The 19,771-nt window shown below is 33.4% G+C and overlaps 1 protein-coding gene across 1 annotated transcript; it reads right to left on the bottom strand.

Annotated features, from left to right (window-relative positions):
• Window positions 1–4,586: 4,586 nt before the first annotated feature.
• On the bottom strand, window positions 4,587–7,827 carry LOC134283086 (di-N-acetylchitobiase-like). Its single transcript, XM_062765522.1, has 7 exons — window positions 7,674–7,827; window positions 6,709–6,853; window positions 6,385–6,596; window positions 6,068–6,239; window positions 5,808–5,905; window positions 5,397–5,567; window positions 4,587–4,789 (listed from the first exon to the last, which is right to left on the bottom strand). The coding sequence occupies exons 1-7, from the start codon at window positions 7,809–7,811 to the stop codon at window positions 4,619–4,621; spliced, it is 1,107 nt and encodes a 368-aa protein (XP_062621506.1). The 5' UTR covers window positions 7,812–7,827; the 3' UTR covers window positions 4,587–4,618.
• Window positions 7,828–19,771: the final 11,944 nt, after the last annotated feature.

The following is a 19,771-nucleotide window of genomic DNA, read 5'->3' as shown; positions in this document are numbered from 1 at the left end:
TATATTTAGAAAATAGCATCAACTCGGCGCTCCTCGGGTGACCTCGCACCTTTTATATGGAGAGCAGTGGATTCAGCCGAGGATTGCCAACTGTTAAATGGCAGCTTACACTGGGACTTCACATCCGGAAATCAAACTTAATGTGTGTCATTTCTCTCGAGAGATGACAATAGATCTAAGCATCGTACTTCTTTTCTAAATTTTTCTTGGCTTTCAAATAGGCCAAAACCGAAAGTAGATCACACACTTCTAAGCTAGTTCTTCTAAAAGAAAACCAGTTTACAGGCTACTTGGAACTCCTTGTGTAGATTCTCACTTGAGATATTGTAAAACATCGAGGATTCCCGAAAGATTAATGGAGGCTTACACTAGGACTTCACTTCCGGCATACAATCTTAATGTGTCATCTCCCGAGGGAGATGACAATAAAATTAAAATACACTACAGTGGTTATAACCAGTGTTAACATGTCGTAAAACTGGAATATAATATTCTTATTTTGTACAATTAACAATTTGTAAAGAGACATATGCATAATAAAATCATGTTATACAAAGAGTAAAACGATAAATCCCATTACTCACCCTTCCTTGTGTGTTCAGGGGACGTAGCAACGGGTAGGGGGGGGGGGGCTGGCCCCCCACTTTTTCCCCCAACATTACCTTTACTATAGGAAATGTTCATTGAAAGGATGGTTGCCCCTCCCACTTTTTACCACAGTACAATGATATGAAGGAATGGTGTAGAAAAGTGTAGGAAAAAATTGGAAGTGAAAGTAACTTGGCTTTGAAAAAAGTTGGCCACTTTTTTTTTTCTTGCTTGTCAACTTTTTCAGGTAAGTAAAAAAAAATTTTCTCTGGTTGGCCCCCTCACTTTCAAAAACGATGCTACGTGCCTGGCGTTGAATAATTTTCCATGTATTTTTTTTTTTTTTTTTTTTTTGAGACGCAGATTAATACATGTATTTCTCAAATCAGTAGGCCTATAATATCATGACTGATACAATGCTATAGCAACTGACGACAAAACATAATTTTAAAAACTCATTTTATTTGGAAATTATTGGAACCAATTTCTGAACGTGTTTTATACACGGATCCAGAATTTTTTCCAGGGGGGAATCCACCCAAATGAACTGACGAAGGCCACGTTTTCTTGGTTTAGTATATATGCATTTAATAACTCTGCAAAGAATTTTAGATCCGCACATGCGGTTTGATCGACACAGGCTGAACACTTCTGCATTGATCTATTTTTTGGCATATTAAAAAGGTGCAGAAGTCAAATGTACATTCAAGGTCAAATCAAAATAAGACAAATTCTTCAAACATTCAAGTGTTTGCACAACAATTTTTGTCCTCCGCTTTTGCGAAAACCTGGGTTTTTATGACAGACTGACAGACGAATGAGGTTTAATATCTCTTTCATCTGTCAGTCTGTCATAAAAACTTTAAGCTTGGTCAAAACTAAGAGATAGAACTTTCATATTTCACATGAACATTACCTGTGACAAGACCTTTCCAAATATACTATGATTTTTGAACCGATGACCTTGACCTTGAAGTTTTACCTACTTAAAAAAATATTATTTCTTTAAAATGGCCTAAACTTTTGATAGAGAAAAGGTAGGGATTTCATATTACACATGTTAGTTACCTGTGACAAGTCTTTTCTAAATACACTCTGATTTTTACCAAGTGAACTTGAAGATTGGCTTACTTTTCAAAAACTTTAACCTTGGCCATAACTTTTGAATGAGAAGAGATACAATGAAGCGCATTGAAGTGGTAAAATTTTCCGTTCGAATGGAACGTTTTGAGCTATATTTAGAGTGTTTATTGTCATCTTTTGACACGCCCATTTCTTTAGAAATTGATAAAACGGTCAAGTTGTTTCTTCAAATACCTGTAGAACAGGTTTTCCATAAATATAATAGCCAATCAAATTGAGGATCTAAATAAACACCGAGTAAACACGTGTTCGACCAAAACATGTGTTGTGGTAACTTCAATAGACATGATAAGTTCAAAAATATGTACATATTCGTTGCAATTTGTGTTTAAAAGAAGTGGGGAGTATCTAACTCCCTATTCTATTTTTTTTAAAGCTCCATTTCAGTGTAACTCATGATGCTTGTCGCGAAGAATGGGATGTCCTAAAACTACGACGAATATTACTTTCTCGTTTCTAAAAATATGGGCGTGTCATTATGTTATAATTGACCTTCAAAACATGACTCAGAACTTTTCATCCAAACGGAGAATTTTACCACTTCAATGCGCTTCATTGTAGTGCTTTCATATTCCTAAAGTCAGTTACCCGAGACGAGACCTTTCTAAATACACTGTGATATTTGACACGTGACATTGAAGTCTGACCTACTTTTCAACAATGTTGGCACATGACGTTACTTATTCTTCTTTTAATAAAAAAAAAAATAAACCCTTACCTAATAATATTTCCATTTCTAATTTTCTTTCTGTGATAACTCTTTGAAAGTTAGCGGAGTTGATTTCTTGATAATTCTACCCGAATGTAAATTAGGCAGGTCGATAGATCAGGAGCTGAGAAGGCCTAATATGCATACAAATCTCGTGCGCATCAGTCTCTGTGTCTGACGCTAAGTAGGCCAAATATGCATGTAAATCCCGTGCGGCTGCTTTTGTGTTTGATGTCAGTGGGCGAGGAGTATTGAAATTAGTATGAGTATTTAGATCTATGTCTACATTTTAAAGTCTAAATCTACAATTTTATTTCAAAATGAAATGGAAATATAAGGAATCACAGTCTAGTTAGTATAGTATGCCAGGGACATCAACGATAATGGGAAACATGGGATAATTTATGCATAGCGGGCTTCGCCTGTGATTTTTCCATATAACTTTTAATAGAGAAGGGATAGGGCTTTCATATAACTTAAGAGCCCTGACTGAGCAAGGCCGTAACTACCATTGAGGCAAGTGAGGCAAATGCCTCACTAAATTTTGAGAGTTTTCTGAAAAGTGAAAACGTTTTACGATCTATCTATGAATTATGAGTGTCTTCATGCTAAATTAATATTTTAACTTTTGTTTCAATTTCTGTAAATGCTTCATCTCAATAGGTGCCCCATTTTCGTTAAGAACGCATGTAAAATATAAATCAAATTGTTTGTTTACTATCCCTTCTAAAAATTTCTCATTCATATTGAGACAGCAGTACTTGCCAGTGGAGGCTGCAAGTTTTTAATCCGTACTGAGCTTTCAGGGTCACGGAAGATACTGAGTAGTTCTTTTTGTGTACCATTTATACTTTATAGGACCTCATTTTTTACGGTCTCATCTGAAGGATCGGTCTCTATATCCTGCAGTGGGATTCGAACCCGCGACGTGAAGGATTGACTCCTTACTTCGCTACTTAAGAGCATACGCTCTATCTACTGTGCCATGCGGGCGACAATTCAAAATGTAAAACCTTTCTAAGATTAAATCTTTTATTTTCTAACATCAAGGTTTCAGAATACCCTCCCTGTGGAGGAAACCCCCATTACTGGCCATCACGTACTACCCTTGCCCCGTCTGGGACTAGGAATGCCCAGCATCCTTGCCTCACTAAAATTTTGGGCCTAGTTACGGCCTTGCTGAGGTGCACTGTCTGTAACAAGATGTTCCCGAGCATGCTTAATCTTTTATCTCTTGACCTTCACGATTGACCTAATTTTCAAAAATTTTGTAATGGTTAAGGGGCGTTTAAATTAACGCAGAGAAGACCTTAAATAATGAATAATGGAATGACCTGACTACCCTTGGAACAGAAAAGCCCAAGGGTATATAAAGCGATGCTTTAGGGAAATCAGGCATTCAGAAAGGTTACGGCCGAAGCAGAAGGCTGAACTGAGAAGATATCGACTTAATATCGGAGAAAATCAAGAAGTTAAGGGTAAGAACAGAAATAGCACCAGTGGCAGGTAATCTAGGGAATTGATGGTAAGTTCTGGGTGCAGTAAATCTGCAGAAGATTGAGACACCCAGTTCTTTCCTATCAAAAGGAACCTAGGGTAGAAACACGGTGCAAAAGCCATACCCAGTCCACGTCTCTAGATAACAAAAATTTTAATAAATTGTGATTTTCCCTCAGATAGAGCGGTCGTACAATTATTAGTCCAATCATTAATTCAGATAGAGTAAGAGAAATCCAATCCACTAAGACACTAGAAGCGGGGGTGGGGGGCACAATTCTGTGAATTCAGGGACGTAGCAACGCCCCCCCCACTTTTTTCCCAACATTACCTTTACTATTGAAAATGTCCATTGAAAGGTTAGTTGGCCCCCACTTCTTACCAACAGTATAGTGATATCAAGAAAATGTAGTATTGTACGCAAAAAATTGGAAGTGAAAGGAAGTTGGGCTTGAAAAACGTTGACCACTACCCCCCTCCCCCCTTTAACCAAAACTTTCGTTGCAAGATAACAAAAGAAACACAATTTTTAGTTTTGATCTTTTCCACGAATACAATGTATAGTAGAATAAGTAATGGTATCAAGCACAAATAAAAACTAATGAAATGTTAATTGACAAAACTAAACATGATATTACAAGATATTGCACATTAAAACGTCGACATCACATGGACTATTTCTCAGTACACCGGAAGAGCGTCCCACATTTTTTTGGCGCCCTCTGGGTCTATCTGGAAGTCCACAGCGTCAGCGTTCCACATGCCCACCCCTCGTAGTCCGTGATACGTACTGATGTTGTATTTCAGAACGAGGCTCTCTGGGTCATCATACCATATCTGATATGTTACTGTCTGCAATAGAGGACAAGTTACGTTTTTCTCTAATCATAAAGATGACAGCTAGCAAGATTATAAGAGAGCCTTTGGCACTGGTGAGCTAATAAATTCGAAAATTCAGAAAAGTCTGCTAAATACAGGTAGTACAGCAACTTGGGCTGGCTATACGGTACTACAACTTCGCTCTGCTTTAAAATGATAGATTCTTTTTCAAAGGTAATTATACATTTTTATTACACAAAGAAGCGATATTCTCGAAAGTATTTTGTAATTTTCTACAGTATTTTGTACATATCGGCAAAGATTAAATTATTGTAGGGGACACGCCCCCTGTCCCTTCTGCCTCGGCTTCCTACAGACATGCATGTTAAAGATCCAACATTACAAGACTGACGAGCAAAGTGTCCAACATTACAAGATAATCATATAAAGGATTTAATTTAACATTGCATGATTGTCATGTGAAGGTAACATTATAGTATTGCTATGTTTATGGTATAAAACAAGAAGGATGCTATGTGACAACATTGTAGGAACCTTATTTAAATGGCTCACAAGATTGCCACGTAAATGATTCAATACAAGATTATCATGTTATGGAAGAAGTATACAGAGTACTTACATTGTTAACGAAGTTAAAGTATGGTGAAAGTGTTTTCTTATCCCATATTCGCCCGGTTGAAGATTTAGGTAACAGTGAAGACATTATATAACTGTAATTGATTTCTGATCCTGCTGCATCACTGCAGTTGATCCCTCGGAAAGGAACATGTTTTATTGCACATTTATTGTCCTGAAATTATTCACATGATCAGTGATAAAAGCACAAAAAACAAATCACATGTATTGAAGAGAGATAAAGGAATTAAAATTTTTGATAACCATATTAATTCGGGCTTTCACAACAAAAGTCACACAGTTGTTTTCGCTATCTAGAAATACATGTATGGAAAGGAATCGCCAATCAAACACTTCCCACAGATCAAGAAAGGAATTGCTAACCAAACACTCTTTTGATCTCCTCTTCACTTACCTTTGTGATGCTTTCACATTGGTAAATATAACCATACCATGGTACTCCCAACACTAACTTATTTAAATCGGCTCCCATTTCATAGTACTTGTAAAAACCTTAGGAAGAAACATAAAAATTATCATAAAGACTACGCGGTGTATCTAGTCACGTGTTCTATTATCTAATCAAATTAGACAGACATGATCTTAAATTATTTATTACTGTTTTGTTCGTTTTTTTTTTTTCAAAATTTCTAATGATCTTTAAAAAAATTTAACCTGATTCTGTTTTGTAGAATCCAGAATTTGCGCCAGCAATGCATTCTCCATAGATTTGACTTTGTTCATCATAAGACATAATGAACAAGAAATCACTAACATAACTGAGTTTTAGGTAGTCGTAAAACCTCTGATCGACCCCCACTGGACTCCAAGCCACGTCTACACTAACCTATAGAAACGGAAAACAAGAGATAGTTAGAGATGGAAGAACACAATGCTATTTTTTCAACACGATCCCGATCTCAAAAGTCAAATATGTACATTTATATAATTTATTTATAACTAATTTTTCCGTTTGCCTTTTAGTTCATTACCTGATAATTTTTGTTGGCTTGTTTGAATGTCTGATAAGTTTCATTTACAAGTGCGGTATAACCGTCTCTCTGGTCTGTCCTGTCCTCAGCAATGAAGTCTTCGAAGTCGAAATTTATTCCATCGAGGTAGTTTTTCTGTACAGTGTTTAGCTGGTCTTTAACCCAGTTACTTCTCTGCGTCGCACTGGTCAGGTTAGCCTTTGGATAGTTTGCTTTAAAAATATATCAGTCAGTTAAGCCCTGTTAATTCTTTTTAAAAAAATTGGTTATTCTTTTAATTTTAAAATATAAGCATTACCAGCCTTTGTTGTATAATAGAATTACCGATTAGAACAGCTCTTGCTCCGTGTTTGTGGGCAAAACACATCAAATCAAGGTTAATATACCCAACCATAACCACGGTGGTCACTTTGGACCAATCATAATGGCTCCATTTCGCTTCTCTCTTATCCAATGAAAATATAAATACCTACAGAAATAATAAAGTAAGTTTGTTTAAAAAATACATGGGTAAACTTACGGAAAATTTCGAACAGTTACTAACTATATATAAATTTAAAGATTTTGATAAATATAAAATTAGAAGCCATCCTTATCAATCAAATCAAAATTTTTCAAAGTGAAAGCTTACAAAAGATGATTTTCAGTTAAAACAGAACTTCCTATTTCTCAGATTGCTCAACCAGGCCCCAATACCATAAACTAACAACTTTAGGCGGATCCAGCACCGGCGCGCAAGCAAAGCGTGCCCCCCCCCCCCCCTTGATTTTTTTTTTTTAAATTTGCATGTATTATCCTAAAATCAAGAGAAAACCACCTCTTATTTGTTAGAATTCCTCATTTTCCAGGATTCACCAGGACTGTGCCCTGAACCCACTGGAGGCTTCGATGTAGCCCTCAATCAACCCCCCCCCGCCTTCTATCCCCCCTTTATGAAATTCCTGGATCTGCTGCTGAATTGAGAACAGACGTAAGTCAAAATTTCAAACCAATATAACCAAAGTTTCATCAAGTTTGAATTTAAATGTTGTACAAAATCGTTTAGAAATATATATTGGAAGATCCCGGGTATGAATTACCCTCCCCCTTTTTAACTAAAGAAAGTGAAAATTCAACTTTTACTTTCTATTTGCATTTACTTTTAAAAGTTTGTTATAAATGCTGTTGTTGAAGAGGTGTTGTTAGATACAGTAATTCTATAAGTTTTTAAACATAATGATGAAAAGTGCATGAATCTAAAATAGAATTAAGATAAGTTTAAACCGTAGTTTAAGCCCACATTGACAAACCTCTTTTCGCTTATTATCCTTAACTATATCACACTGCTGTTCATTTTCACAAGGACAAGCACACTTTACAAAGTTTACAAAGTCAGTGGTTAAGAAGAAAAGTAAAAATATATAGTTAAACATCGCCTCAGTTGTCATGTTTACAAGAAAAATAGATAAAGGCGTTCCACGGGCGGTGTGTATTCAAATCGTCCTACAATAGTTCAACGATGTATGCATAGTCCTCAAGATACTTCGACCACCATAAAAGGTAACGAAGAACCTAAATCGACTGAATACATACGTGTATGTTTAAAATATGGATGTTTTAATGGAATTTGTACATCACTGATTCGTATGAAATAAGAACCTCTGGAAAAATTGATAAAGTATCTTTCGTGCTAATAGTAATACTTTTGCCGATACCATCGGTGCTTCATTTGGGTATGTTTTGTATTTATTTTTTTCTAAAAATCTCGATTTTTACGATCTGATTACTGATAAACCACAGTTAACGTTGGTGTGAATTCATTCATGCAGAGGGAAATAAGGAATGTCTGTCTGTCAGTGTAGACATTTTTTGTCATGATAATTTAAGGCAAACAGGAAGAATTATTTTTGAACTGAATTACATACGTTTTTCAACAATATTGTATGAGATAAAGCTAGTCCTTGATATTTTTATTATTAAGATTGTTCCTTTTTGTGTATGCAAATATTAGTTTTACTCTTAGAAGCACCTGAAGATTTGCATAGTTTTTACTGTAGCCTTTTGTGAAAAAATAACGATTTTTTTTATCGGAGACTTACACCACGTGATGTTATATTTTTTCGAATAACAAAGAAATTGAAATTGTCAAAAATCTTCAATATTAGAGTTATCTATTATTTTTATCATTTATTCCAAGCTCTTTGATTGGCTCAAACTTTATCACATGATTAAGTATATAACAGCATAAAGACTTGAGTTACTATTTATAGAATCTGAAATGCATATCGACTTGACGTTTCTTAAAATGGAGATAATTTTCTGTAAAACAAAAAGAAAAGAACTGATTTCACAATTATAACTAATACAATGTATGACTTGATAGTTCTGAAAAAAAATATATATACTTTCTTTTGTATTAATATTGTTTATGCTCTGTAATTAATGAGACAAAACAATGCCCTGGATTAGGATTTTCTTTATATTAAAACATATTGGCTGTTTTTGTCTAAAATTGATTCAAAACATAATCAAATAAATGTAGTATTTTGAATAAGTAAATCTGACATCTAAATTAATCCATCGATGTAAAGAAAACACAATTCAATAAATTAATTTACACTTACAATATTTTGATCTCTGTTCTCTAAGGGTTAAAGAGAGAGAACTTGTGCCTTGTTCCAATTATATTCATATTGTGTTTTGTCAGTCAATGTAAAAAATAATGTAACAAATGTAGCCCTTTAATTTGGTCAATCCAAAGATATATCGGCTTTACAGAAAAGCATATCGACCTCGCACTTCGTGCTCGGTCGATATGCTTTTCTGTGAAGTCGATATATCTATGGATCGACCTCATTAATTAAAGGGCTATATTTACATAATACTCATCATCTGTTCATTTATTAAGACAAAACTGTATATGAAAGAACAACTAAAGATATGCTTGATTTTTTTTTTATATAAAAAGACCAACTTACCAATTACACATTTTTCTTGATGAAAAGTTGTACTTGAATTATTTGTTTGACAAGTTAGTTGTTCCAAAGTTCTCTGATTGTGCTCTTTTTGTGTAATTGTTTTGTTAAATGTCTTTTCGAGAATTTTTCACTCAAACCAAGACGCCACCCCTTGCCGCGGGAGATAGTTTGTGCCAGTACGCACTGCAACCCGGGACAATAATGCCCCCGTATATGGCAACACAGCGAAGATTAAACTTTTAAACTTTTCTAAAATGCAAATTAATTAAATGTATTGGTACCAAAAGTAGGGTCTCCTCACGAGAAATACGATTGTGAAATATGAAAGCCCTAGCATCACCTGTTCAAAAGTTATGACCAAGGATGAAATTTTGAAAGATATGTCAAACTCCAAGGTCAAAGGGTCAAACTTTTTGGTTTCTTAAGGTCTCTGGTTTCTGATTAGGTGCAATATTCAAAGTACATCTGCTTATATGTCATATACATGTATATATTTAGGTGCAAGAGATTTAAACGACTATTTTTTTTTTTATCACAACTGAACAACTTTAAATAGAATTGGTAAACGGCGTTTGAAAACTAGCAGGGACTTTATTTTAGGCGGAATGGTGGCGTATGAAAATATATTCTTTTCTGCCTCTCAAAGTTATTATTGGGGGTCTATTTTGAATGAAATTTCGGATTTAGAACAGTAAACGATCCGAATAAGCCCATATTTTTGCTTTGATTGTTATGTTGATGCTGCAATGCCACGCCTTAACAAAGATGAACACAACAAGGCTCTAACACTGATACTTACCGGAAATATGCAACTGAAAGTTGCGACTGCATTTGGTGTACGTCAATCAGGACCGTCAGATCTTCCTTCAGCACCTGCACAATCGAATCAGAACTGCTTTACAAACTGCTAAAATCAACATAAAGTGCACAAATTGTTCGCAAGAGACTGAGGGGAGCTGGTATTCGTGCACGAAATTCGTCCAGTGGAAATCAACTAGCGCTGAGAGGTTGAAAAGGACGTATGAACTGGTTAAGACGTATGCCTCTAGAATTTGGAGGCGACATCAATGACATCAACTTAACTTGTCAATTTTAAACATAGGACATGTTTGATTTTTATCACAACACACTCTAAAACCACTTTTAAAAATTAAGGTTTAAACTGAAAACTTATATTACCATGTTTAATCTGAATATGCGTTTCTGTTTCTTTTCTTTCCTTTTTTTTTTTTGAGCATATATTATTTGTTCAAGACCATATGTTATCTATAATATTTTAATAGAATGTTTTCTTAAGCTTCTGTTCTGATAAATAAATGCTATTAAGTAAACTACGTTTACTAGTATTAACATTGTAAACGAGAGAACCAAAACCACTTGTTATCAAAATTAATATTAGGAATTTAATGTTGTTCACACGATTTGTATATACAGTTTTTGTTGTAAATATTCTGTAATGCTATAATTGTAATGTGTAATTAAATAATTTTAAGAAATATACTAATATGCTTAATAAACTTTAAAAAATGGTTAATTTTGACTTTCTATATCAAAGTGACAATTTACAGCACGCACTTTTGCACTTAAGATATTGAGTTTCTTCCAGCTGTTACATATAAGAATGTTATACGTTAATATAAAATCTTTTCCATGACACTATCAATTCTATTCTGGAATCAACAAAGGTATGTGCATACAGCTAACAAATTTAATTTCAATATTTTCCTAGAATTTTCAATAAAATTTAAATATTCTTTTAATTCATATTTAATTTATTTATATCACATATCTGGAAAAGACTTTACAGACGGACACACAAAAGCAAATGACGGACACGTCTTTTTCGACCAGAGGCGTTAAACTATAGTTTGCAAGTATAATAACATTTTAATCCTGATGTATTGTCTGTTAATGTATTCTGATTCTGATACAACATTTAGATGCAACTACATGAATTTCTTTTTTCTTAGTTTTACGGCGAAAGTAAAATGGACTACAGGATCCTTTTTGTTTTCCTTCTGATTAAAAGTGTATTGGGAATGGAAGCTCATTATTCGGTTAAAAGTAAGTTTTTGTCTAATACAAATACATTTAGTCACTAGATAAAAGTTATACTGCTAAATTGAATGAGGAAAACAATTATTTTAAAACTATCAATTGCTCTTGATGTATATCATTTTCCATCCGTAATTCATATACTAAGATTAAAATAATTGTGTATATCATACTGTTTCCCTGTAAAGCGCAGTGCTCGACATAGACAAAGGTATTGGGAACAAAGGCTTAAGTCTTATTAAGTGGAAGGGACGCCATTATATATGGCATATTGTGTCATATATCATTCAAAAGTAATCATCAAAATTGAAATTTCTGATAATTCCTCAAACATGAAGGTCAATGTCAAAGGCCAAAAAACCATAGCATGCTCTGTAACATCTTGTCACAAGTAATGCACATGTCAAACTCCAAAAATGGAGTTTGAATGATATATGACATTTTTGAAAAGTAGGTCAAACTTTAAGGTCAAGGTAACAGGGTCAAAAAATTATAATAAATGATATATTCAGAAAGATCTTGTTACATCTACATGTATAATAAAAAATTCATTTATCGTTTCTTTTCTGAAAAGTTTTGTGACAGTCAGACAGACAAATGAGATATATTCCCTCGCCTTCGCGAAAGCGGGGGACAAAAATTGAATTATATAAGTAAGAATAAAACCCACTGATACGTTGCACTTGCTTACAAGGTCATAACGACGTTTGTTATTTTTAAAAAGAAATGTTAACTTTAATTAAACGAAGATTTGAAATCTCTGTTACATAAACTACTAGTAATTTATCATTAAACTGTCTCGGTTTAAAAAATGTCCATTCTCATGGTATGCTTTTGAGTCTTCGAGAATTTCACTCAATTCTGTATTTGCTGACAAGGTCATTGTATCGACCAAAGGGCTTACGAAATGATGACTTTAAACTAGATTGCTGATATTCTTGTTTCTTCAACTTGTTTGTCAATAATTTACCCCGTTTTAAAAATCGTACATACGTAAAGCATGCTCTTGCGTATCGAATCAACTGTTCTCCTGAAGTAATATTACTTTTATTTTGCCATGTCTTTTTCCATATAAGACCATGTTTTAATTAAACATCTTTCCATTGAATAATTGATTAGAAGTCATCCCTCCTAGAACAATTGAACGAATACCAATATATATGCCGGGTATTTTGATACATGCATCAGAGTTGAAGACTTCAACGCAAAAAGTGACTTATTTAATTATTTCATATCATGAATAGCCAGTGATATATATATTTCACATTCATTAAAGTTTTTTAAGATTTTAAATATTTTCATAACTTTTGGAAATTACTCCCATAACAATTTGTCACATACTTTTTGCTCTTTCAGTGATGTACAGGGTGTTTCACAATATATGTCACATGTACACATCTAAATGGGCATAATCTGAATATCGAGCATGATACCGAAAATACCAAAACACTATAGGTAAGCTTATTGATCTAAAATTATGATATTGCAAAATATTGGAAAAAATATAATATACCATGAAGTAGCCATTGATATTATCAGTTATGTCATAATTCCAGTTGTTCCCAAAAATGGAAGACAACTTGCAGCTAAAATTTGTTGTAAACTTTTATTTTTAGAACAATATCCTAAATACATGTATTGTACAGGGTGTGATGATGAAAAATATCCAGACAGAAATTGCTGTCTAGTTTAAATATATAAAGAATAATTAGAGAGTTTGAAGAAAATTATAATGTATTGGTGAAAGGCAGTTAACCCCCCCCCCTCCCCTCCAAAAAAAAGTCAAAAAGAAATGAGAACAATATCAAACTGAAGTCAATCTTTGAGAAAACCTTACGAATGTTAGATCTGAGTTTAGGGAAATGGATTGTAACAATGCTGGTAAGTGTATCAAGTGTATTTAGAAATCTTAAATTTGAGTTAACTGTGTCTGCATAAATGATTTCAGCATTTAAGGCCAATTTACGTTCCGCGTCGGTTAAAATTTGCAAGATTGATTGAAAGAAAGAGCGAAAGAAGTGGACAACAATTCACTAATACCGGTACTTTTGAAACGACACATTAATTAATATTTACATGCAACTTTAAATAAAAAAGATTCGCACTTTGGAAGTTCTGAAAAGCCAGATATAAGAAAAGACTCAAGTATCCTTTGAAACTTACAAAACAGTGGTCAGTAATCTCTAAGCATTACTGTAGTCTTTTTAAGTTATTTAGGAAAATGTCGGGAAAACACTTGGAAAATAACATTTTAGGATTTGTTGCCATAGTAACTGAAGTGGAGAGTGTTATGTACTTCTGACTCAAAAAAAGAATTTTGAATATACGCTGATTACATTGATATATAAAATGTATATATAGGTTTTGTTTTTATTTATCTATCTGTCTTTAGATGTGTGACATATATTGTGAAACACCCTGTATTTGATGTTATCCAGAAATTCGTGTAACGTCTTTTTGCTTAGCTATAGTTTTTCCCCCTTTTGGTTTATAAATATCCTCATTCATAATATCACTGTCGATGTAATTTTGTTAATTTCTTCAACATTGGGTATAATGCTTTTGGGAAAAGTCTACAATAGCTGTATTTAATTTCTTAACATATTGCAAAATAGGTTCCAGTGGACTTTCATTCATTCATCTCATCGGAACAATTTCAGAAATTTAAAACAATTGTAATTTCTACCATACAATTCCTTTGAATGTATTTATTTGATCATTTTAAATTAGTTTCTGAAACAAATTTTATTTTAGGAAATTTTAAGTGGCATCCCCATCATCCCTATTTTTCCCCCTTAGCATATTCTATTACTGTTAATTTAGTTAAAAAAAATATTTATTGTTTGTGTAAAAGGTTTGGATCTCCCATGTTACCAGTATCTTTATTCAATCAAAGAGGGATTATGTTTCTTAGCTTTAATGTTTACTGGTCTTTTTATTCGGAGATTTTTTGGCTTGTCTTCCCCCCCCCCTTTTTTTTTACACACATTTTAAAATCGACAGTTCACCGAAGGCTGGCTATCGGGGTAAATCAGTATGATAAACTATGGATTAAAATTAAAATGGCTTATAAGAACGGTAATTACTATATATGCATAGATCTCTCTCTCTCTCTCTCTCTCTCTCTCTCTCTCTGAAAAAAAAAATACATGTATGGAATATAACTTTTAATATTAAGACTTCTAAACTTGAATTCAAAATTCAATTAAGCATTTGTAAATTGCTCAGAAAACAAATATGCAGCATCTTAAATTTAGTCATGCATAGATCGCTGTTCCATAGCTAGCAACGTGCATGTCCAATGCCCCGTATATCTACATCAAGTTAAATACTTAAACAAAATATTGAATAAATTTACGTACTAAATTGTAAATATATCATATACCTACTAGAAAATGTTCGCACCAAGTTCCAAATTTTTGTTACGCTTTGAAATTTAATTTTATTTCTTGTTTTCAAAATGCAGTCAACAAAAATTACTTCCGTGTATACAATACCGCGACTTTGACGTCGTTTTCTGAGCATTGTGACGTCAAAAGATAAGGGCCCTTTTCTCATGACGGCAGTCATATATTTTTTTAAAAAGGTCATTTTGATATGATATGACAAACATGTTTTGGGTTATTTTAGATCGTGTTGGTGAATATCTGAAGACCGCTAAATGGAAGCATTCAAAGACCTACGCCAAACTTAAAACTCCTTTATCTATAGATATTACTTCAAACTTCAAACTCCCTGCTGGAATGATTCTGGGCAACGGTAAGTAAATATAATTTTTGTTGGTGTAATTCTACCCCGACTTATTTGTTATCATCTTCCTAGAAGCCCCCCCCCCAAAAAAAAAAAAAAACTTGGCGATCATTGCTGAACGTGTTGCAAAATGTTTCTGGTGGCTGTGAGAGTATCTCACGAGAACTTTATCTCATCCTATTCAGATGAGACATTATACTCCAATGTATATATATTTCGAGTCACCCATTAGTTTTGAGAAATACGATCTAATTTATCGACTATCAAAATTAGTATCTAACCCGAACTCGATTAAAATTGTCAAGTATTGTAGACTAGTCATGATCCAATTTTCATTCGATTAATCGGGGGTTACATGTAATCTTGGGGATCTAGTATTTTGACGCATGAACTCCTATTTCAATTTTTAAAAATAATATGATCAATAAAAAGCATACATTACAGCTAAATTTCCTACTGAGTTTAAAGAAAACATCTCTCATTTCCTATTTGTCTTTGCACAACAGATAACTAGAAGAGAGAAACACCGGATGACAACGGTGCATTAGATTCTTAACAATGTGTGTAATTTTTTTTAATAATAAATTGTATTATTGCAGTCGATAGTGATTGCGAAGAAATTCTAAAGAATAACCCTAGCACTAAAGGAAAAGATGGCGTATACACCATATATCCAGACAAAATGAATGCTACAAGGGTCTACTGTGATATGACGATGGATGGAGGCGGTTGGACGGTATACTGAGTATATTTTGAAATAGATGTATTTTATGTATTGGTTCAGGTTCTTATTAGGGGAAAAATTGCGATTCCTAATGTTCACTGTAAGTCATTCAAGCTTACGTATTATACTAATTTTGCGAGTAAAAAAAAATGAAATACTTGACCTTTTTTAAGGAAATGAACAATAACCGGTATATATATTTTGCTTTATTTTAAAAATCCTTAAAATTTTGTGGAACTTTTTCTGATTTTTTTTAGTCACGGAATCGGAGGAGGGATATTTAGTGTGCTTTAGTTATACCTTTCAATTATAACGTGTGGTTACCTATTATCTCACTTAAGAGCCTTCGGCTTCTGATCGAATGTCCGACATCTCAACAGGGGATCAACGTTTTACATAGCAATAGAAATACATGTATACAGGAAAAATCTTTTAAAAAAATTTCTTGATATAGCAAAGCCATAATCATATCAATTCAGGACCATCCTCAGGCACTGTAGATTCAAGTTCGTTAAAATAAAATGTCCCTCTGGTAAGGGTAGCGGCACAACAAGGGGGAGGAGAGAACTTAACGTTGGAAATATTTTCCAAAAATTTCTTCTTGAGAGCAATAAAGTTATAATTAGTCTTATTTATATGAAATCATTCTAAGTTAGTGTAGATTTAAGTTAAAATCATGACCCCTGAGTGGGCAAGAATGGGATCAAGTTTTACAAAGGAAAAACTTAATAAAACTCTTCTTCTCAAGAACAGCAAAGACAAGATTAGTCATTATAATATGAACGCATCCTCAGGTAGTTATGATGAACTTTGTTTAAATCGTAGCTACCTAGGGTAGAAAGGAGTCAAATTATGTGATAAAAAGTTTACATATTTACGTAAGAATACATAAAAAAGAATTTCGTGATGAACCGGGGGGGGGGGGTTATTATAGTTACTCGGGTGAGCGTTGTTACCCATGGGCCTCTTTTATTGTAATTCGTAAAACTAATGCATGAAAAGCGAATTCACATGTATATGCTAGTATAAACGCGGCCTTTTTTGTACTTGTTTTTTTATGATTTGTTTCCGCAGTTTAAAAAAAATCATAAAAAGAGGATCCGTGTATATTGAATGTATATTATACATGTAAACAGATATAAACCTTGGGTGATTACTGTTCTATGCTACGGACGCAACGCTCTCTTTCACGGTGAGCTAAATATAAATTCTAAAACAGAATGCATTAAATCAATGTGGGGAATTATTGGTTAATGTAAATACTATATAGTATACCTTATCCTTATTATCAATATGAGAATATATATAATTTTGTGGAAATCTCAATAAAGTGAATTTGATTCCCAATATGTCAGGTCATACAGAGAAGATTTGACGGACAAACTGATTTTCGTAAAAAATGGAACGACTACAAAGAAGGATTCGGTGATGCTAGCAAGGAATACTGGTAGGTAAATGTCTTGTTCTGCGATCGTTTTTCTTCTTTGTGCATATCATAAACAATCAATACCAATATCCCTAGGGGCCAGTTTCACAAAGCTGTCTTATGACTAAGATCTTATGACCAAAAATTATCTTAAGATTGCACCATAGCTGTTTCACAAAACTGTCATATCTTATCATCTTAAGATCTATCAAAATCTTAAGACAACTAGATACATGTCTTAAGTCTAAAGTGAAACTGGCGACAGCATATATTTCGGCTAAAAACCGAAGGATATTTAACAAGATAAACGGTTTTTAGTAATAGAACAATCCTTTGGACTTTATCAGGCCAGACGGAACAATGAAAAAATAATTTGCCAATAAATAAACGAAAGAAAACTTAAAATGTACCTACTTTATGTTTTTCCACTTTATTCATTTCAATGCATTTTTCTTTGCTTATGTCCGCTCCCAACTGAAATTGCACCCCCCCCCTAAAAAATGCGTCTTAAGGCCATGTATGTACATGTATGTAAAATCCATATATCATATATAACTTTATTCAAAATTGAAATTGTTTCATTTGAATTCCATACCCCGCAAAAATATCACAATAACTATGACCAAGCATTGCTAACTTAAGCAATTTTTAAAATGGCTAAAGTAATTCCAGATACATTCGATGTTAAGATTCGAGATACATTTAGTTTATTTATACATATGTAATTTTATTCTTGAGTTATCCCTCAATAATATGCCGGAATGTAATGTGTATGAAAATCATGCTGTAACATTTAATGCTGTATGTACATGTTTTCTTTATTCTTTTTTAATAGTATTGAAATTATAAAATTTTGATTGAAAATTGTTTTTTTTTTTTTGTTTGTTTGTTTGTTTGTTTCTTTTCTTCATCTGTTAGCATTATTATTTTGTTGCAGTGGTTGAAGCGTTTTAAAGACACCTTCATCGAATTTTATGAACGAACTTTGAACACGATTTGGTGTTTCAAAAGGATTAATTACTTTAACCATTCATTAATTGCAAAGGTTCAGACACTTCAGTAGCTTTAATTAAAAAAAAGCATCTCATAAATTTCGTCAGTAACTATTTTCTGAGCAAGAAGACATTTAAAAAACAAATTTTATTCAAAAAGAACGAGGGCGCTTTTGATTGGCATTCGGCAGGAATCTGGGCGTAATTGAAAAGTGAAAATTTTATTGACATGTCACATGAAATTTTAACATTTTTTTAATTTATCGGATTCCTGTGCAACAGGAAAGGAAAATATTTTCCCGAAATTAAGCTTTGGTTTGCTAAAAAATAACTTGAAAATTGGCCAAATCAGACATTTGGTACAAAATGGTACATTTTTGAACACGTTTTTCTTAAATTTTTCTATTATATTCTTTTTTTTCACTTTTTTCTGGGACCAGGAAATGATGCGATCCATGCTCTGACAAGCGGAAGAAATCAGGAATTACGAATAGTTATGCAAAAGTTCACTGGTTCTATTGTCTATGCACAGTACTCCAATTTCTCTGTTGACAGCGAGGTAAACAAATATCGACTCTTTATCAGTGGATATACCGGAAATGCTGGTAAGTGACAATAAATATTTGATATAAACTTTAAAAATTGACAACTTTTTTGTGTAAATAAAATGATAAAACTTGTAAATGATCCTTCTTAATCTTGAAGTCTTATCGAAATTTTCAGGGGACAATATGATAAAAGCTCACAATCTAAATGGGATGTATTTTACTACTATGGATCGGGACAATGATAGGAGAAGTAGTAATTGTGCTAGAGGTCACACTGGAGGATGGTGGTACAATAACTGCACACATTCAGATTTAAATGGCGTCTATGCAACCTCAAACAAGACGGACCGAGCAAAACTCTTTTGGGGAACAAATGGCGAAAATATGAAAACTACCAAAATGATGATACGGAAGAATTAAAATCGCATTTGTTAGTTGTGAAAATCAAATAAATATAACAAACATAAATATATTGTTTATACATTATTTGTTGAGTTAATATTAGGGATGTCAACGAGTACCCGGTTAACCGGGTACTCGATCGAACGTCCGAGTATCGAATACTAAAATCGGTACTCGGTTACTCGGATGTATATTTTTGAATATTTCTAAGCTTATTTACTAATGCATTAAAACATCGATTTTAAAAAATAAAATTAGGGTTTCCTGCGCCTCTAATTGACCGTTATCGCCTGTGGCAGTGTTTATACAGTAATTACCGTGACCAAGCACCTGCTACTTACCTGGCTTTTCTCACCTTCGGCTGTCTTCCACCCTTATGTTTAGATTGCTCTAATTATTTGTTTTCATTTAACATCGTTTAAGGTCTATTATGTTTAAATAATATAGATAATTTTGTCCTCCAGAAGCCGTAAATTCTCGGGGAAAGAGACAGACGATATTGCACGTGCGATTGTTGATAAGGATGCGTTTGG

This window comes from Saccostrea cucullata, unplaced genomic scaffold, assembly GCF_032062105.1.
Source record: "Saccostrea cucullata isolate Sc308-1 unplaced genomic scaffold, CSIRO_AGI_Scuc_v1 ctg326, whole genome shotgun sequence".
Taxonomy (NCBI): Eukaryota; Metazoa; Mollusca; class Bivalvia; order Ostreida; family Ostreidae; genus Saccostrea; species Saccostrea cuccullata.
The sequence above is the reverse complement of the archived record's forward strand: the minus strand, read 5'-3'. Positions and strand labels throughout refer to the sequence as shown.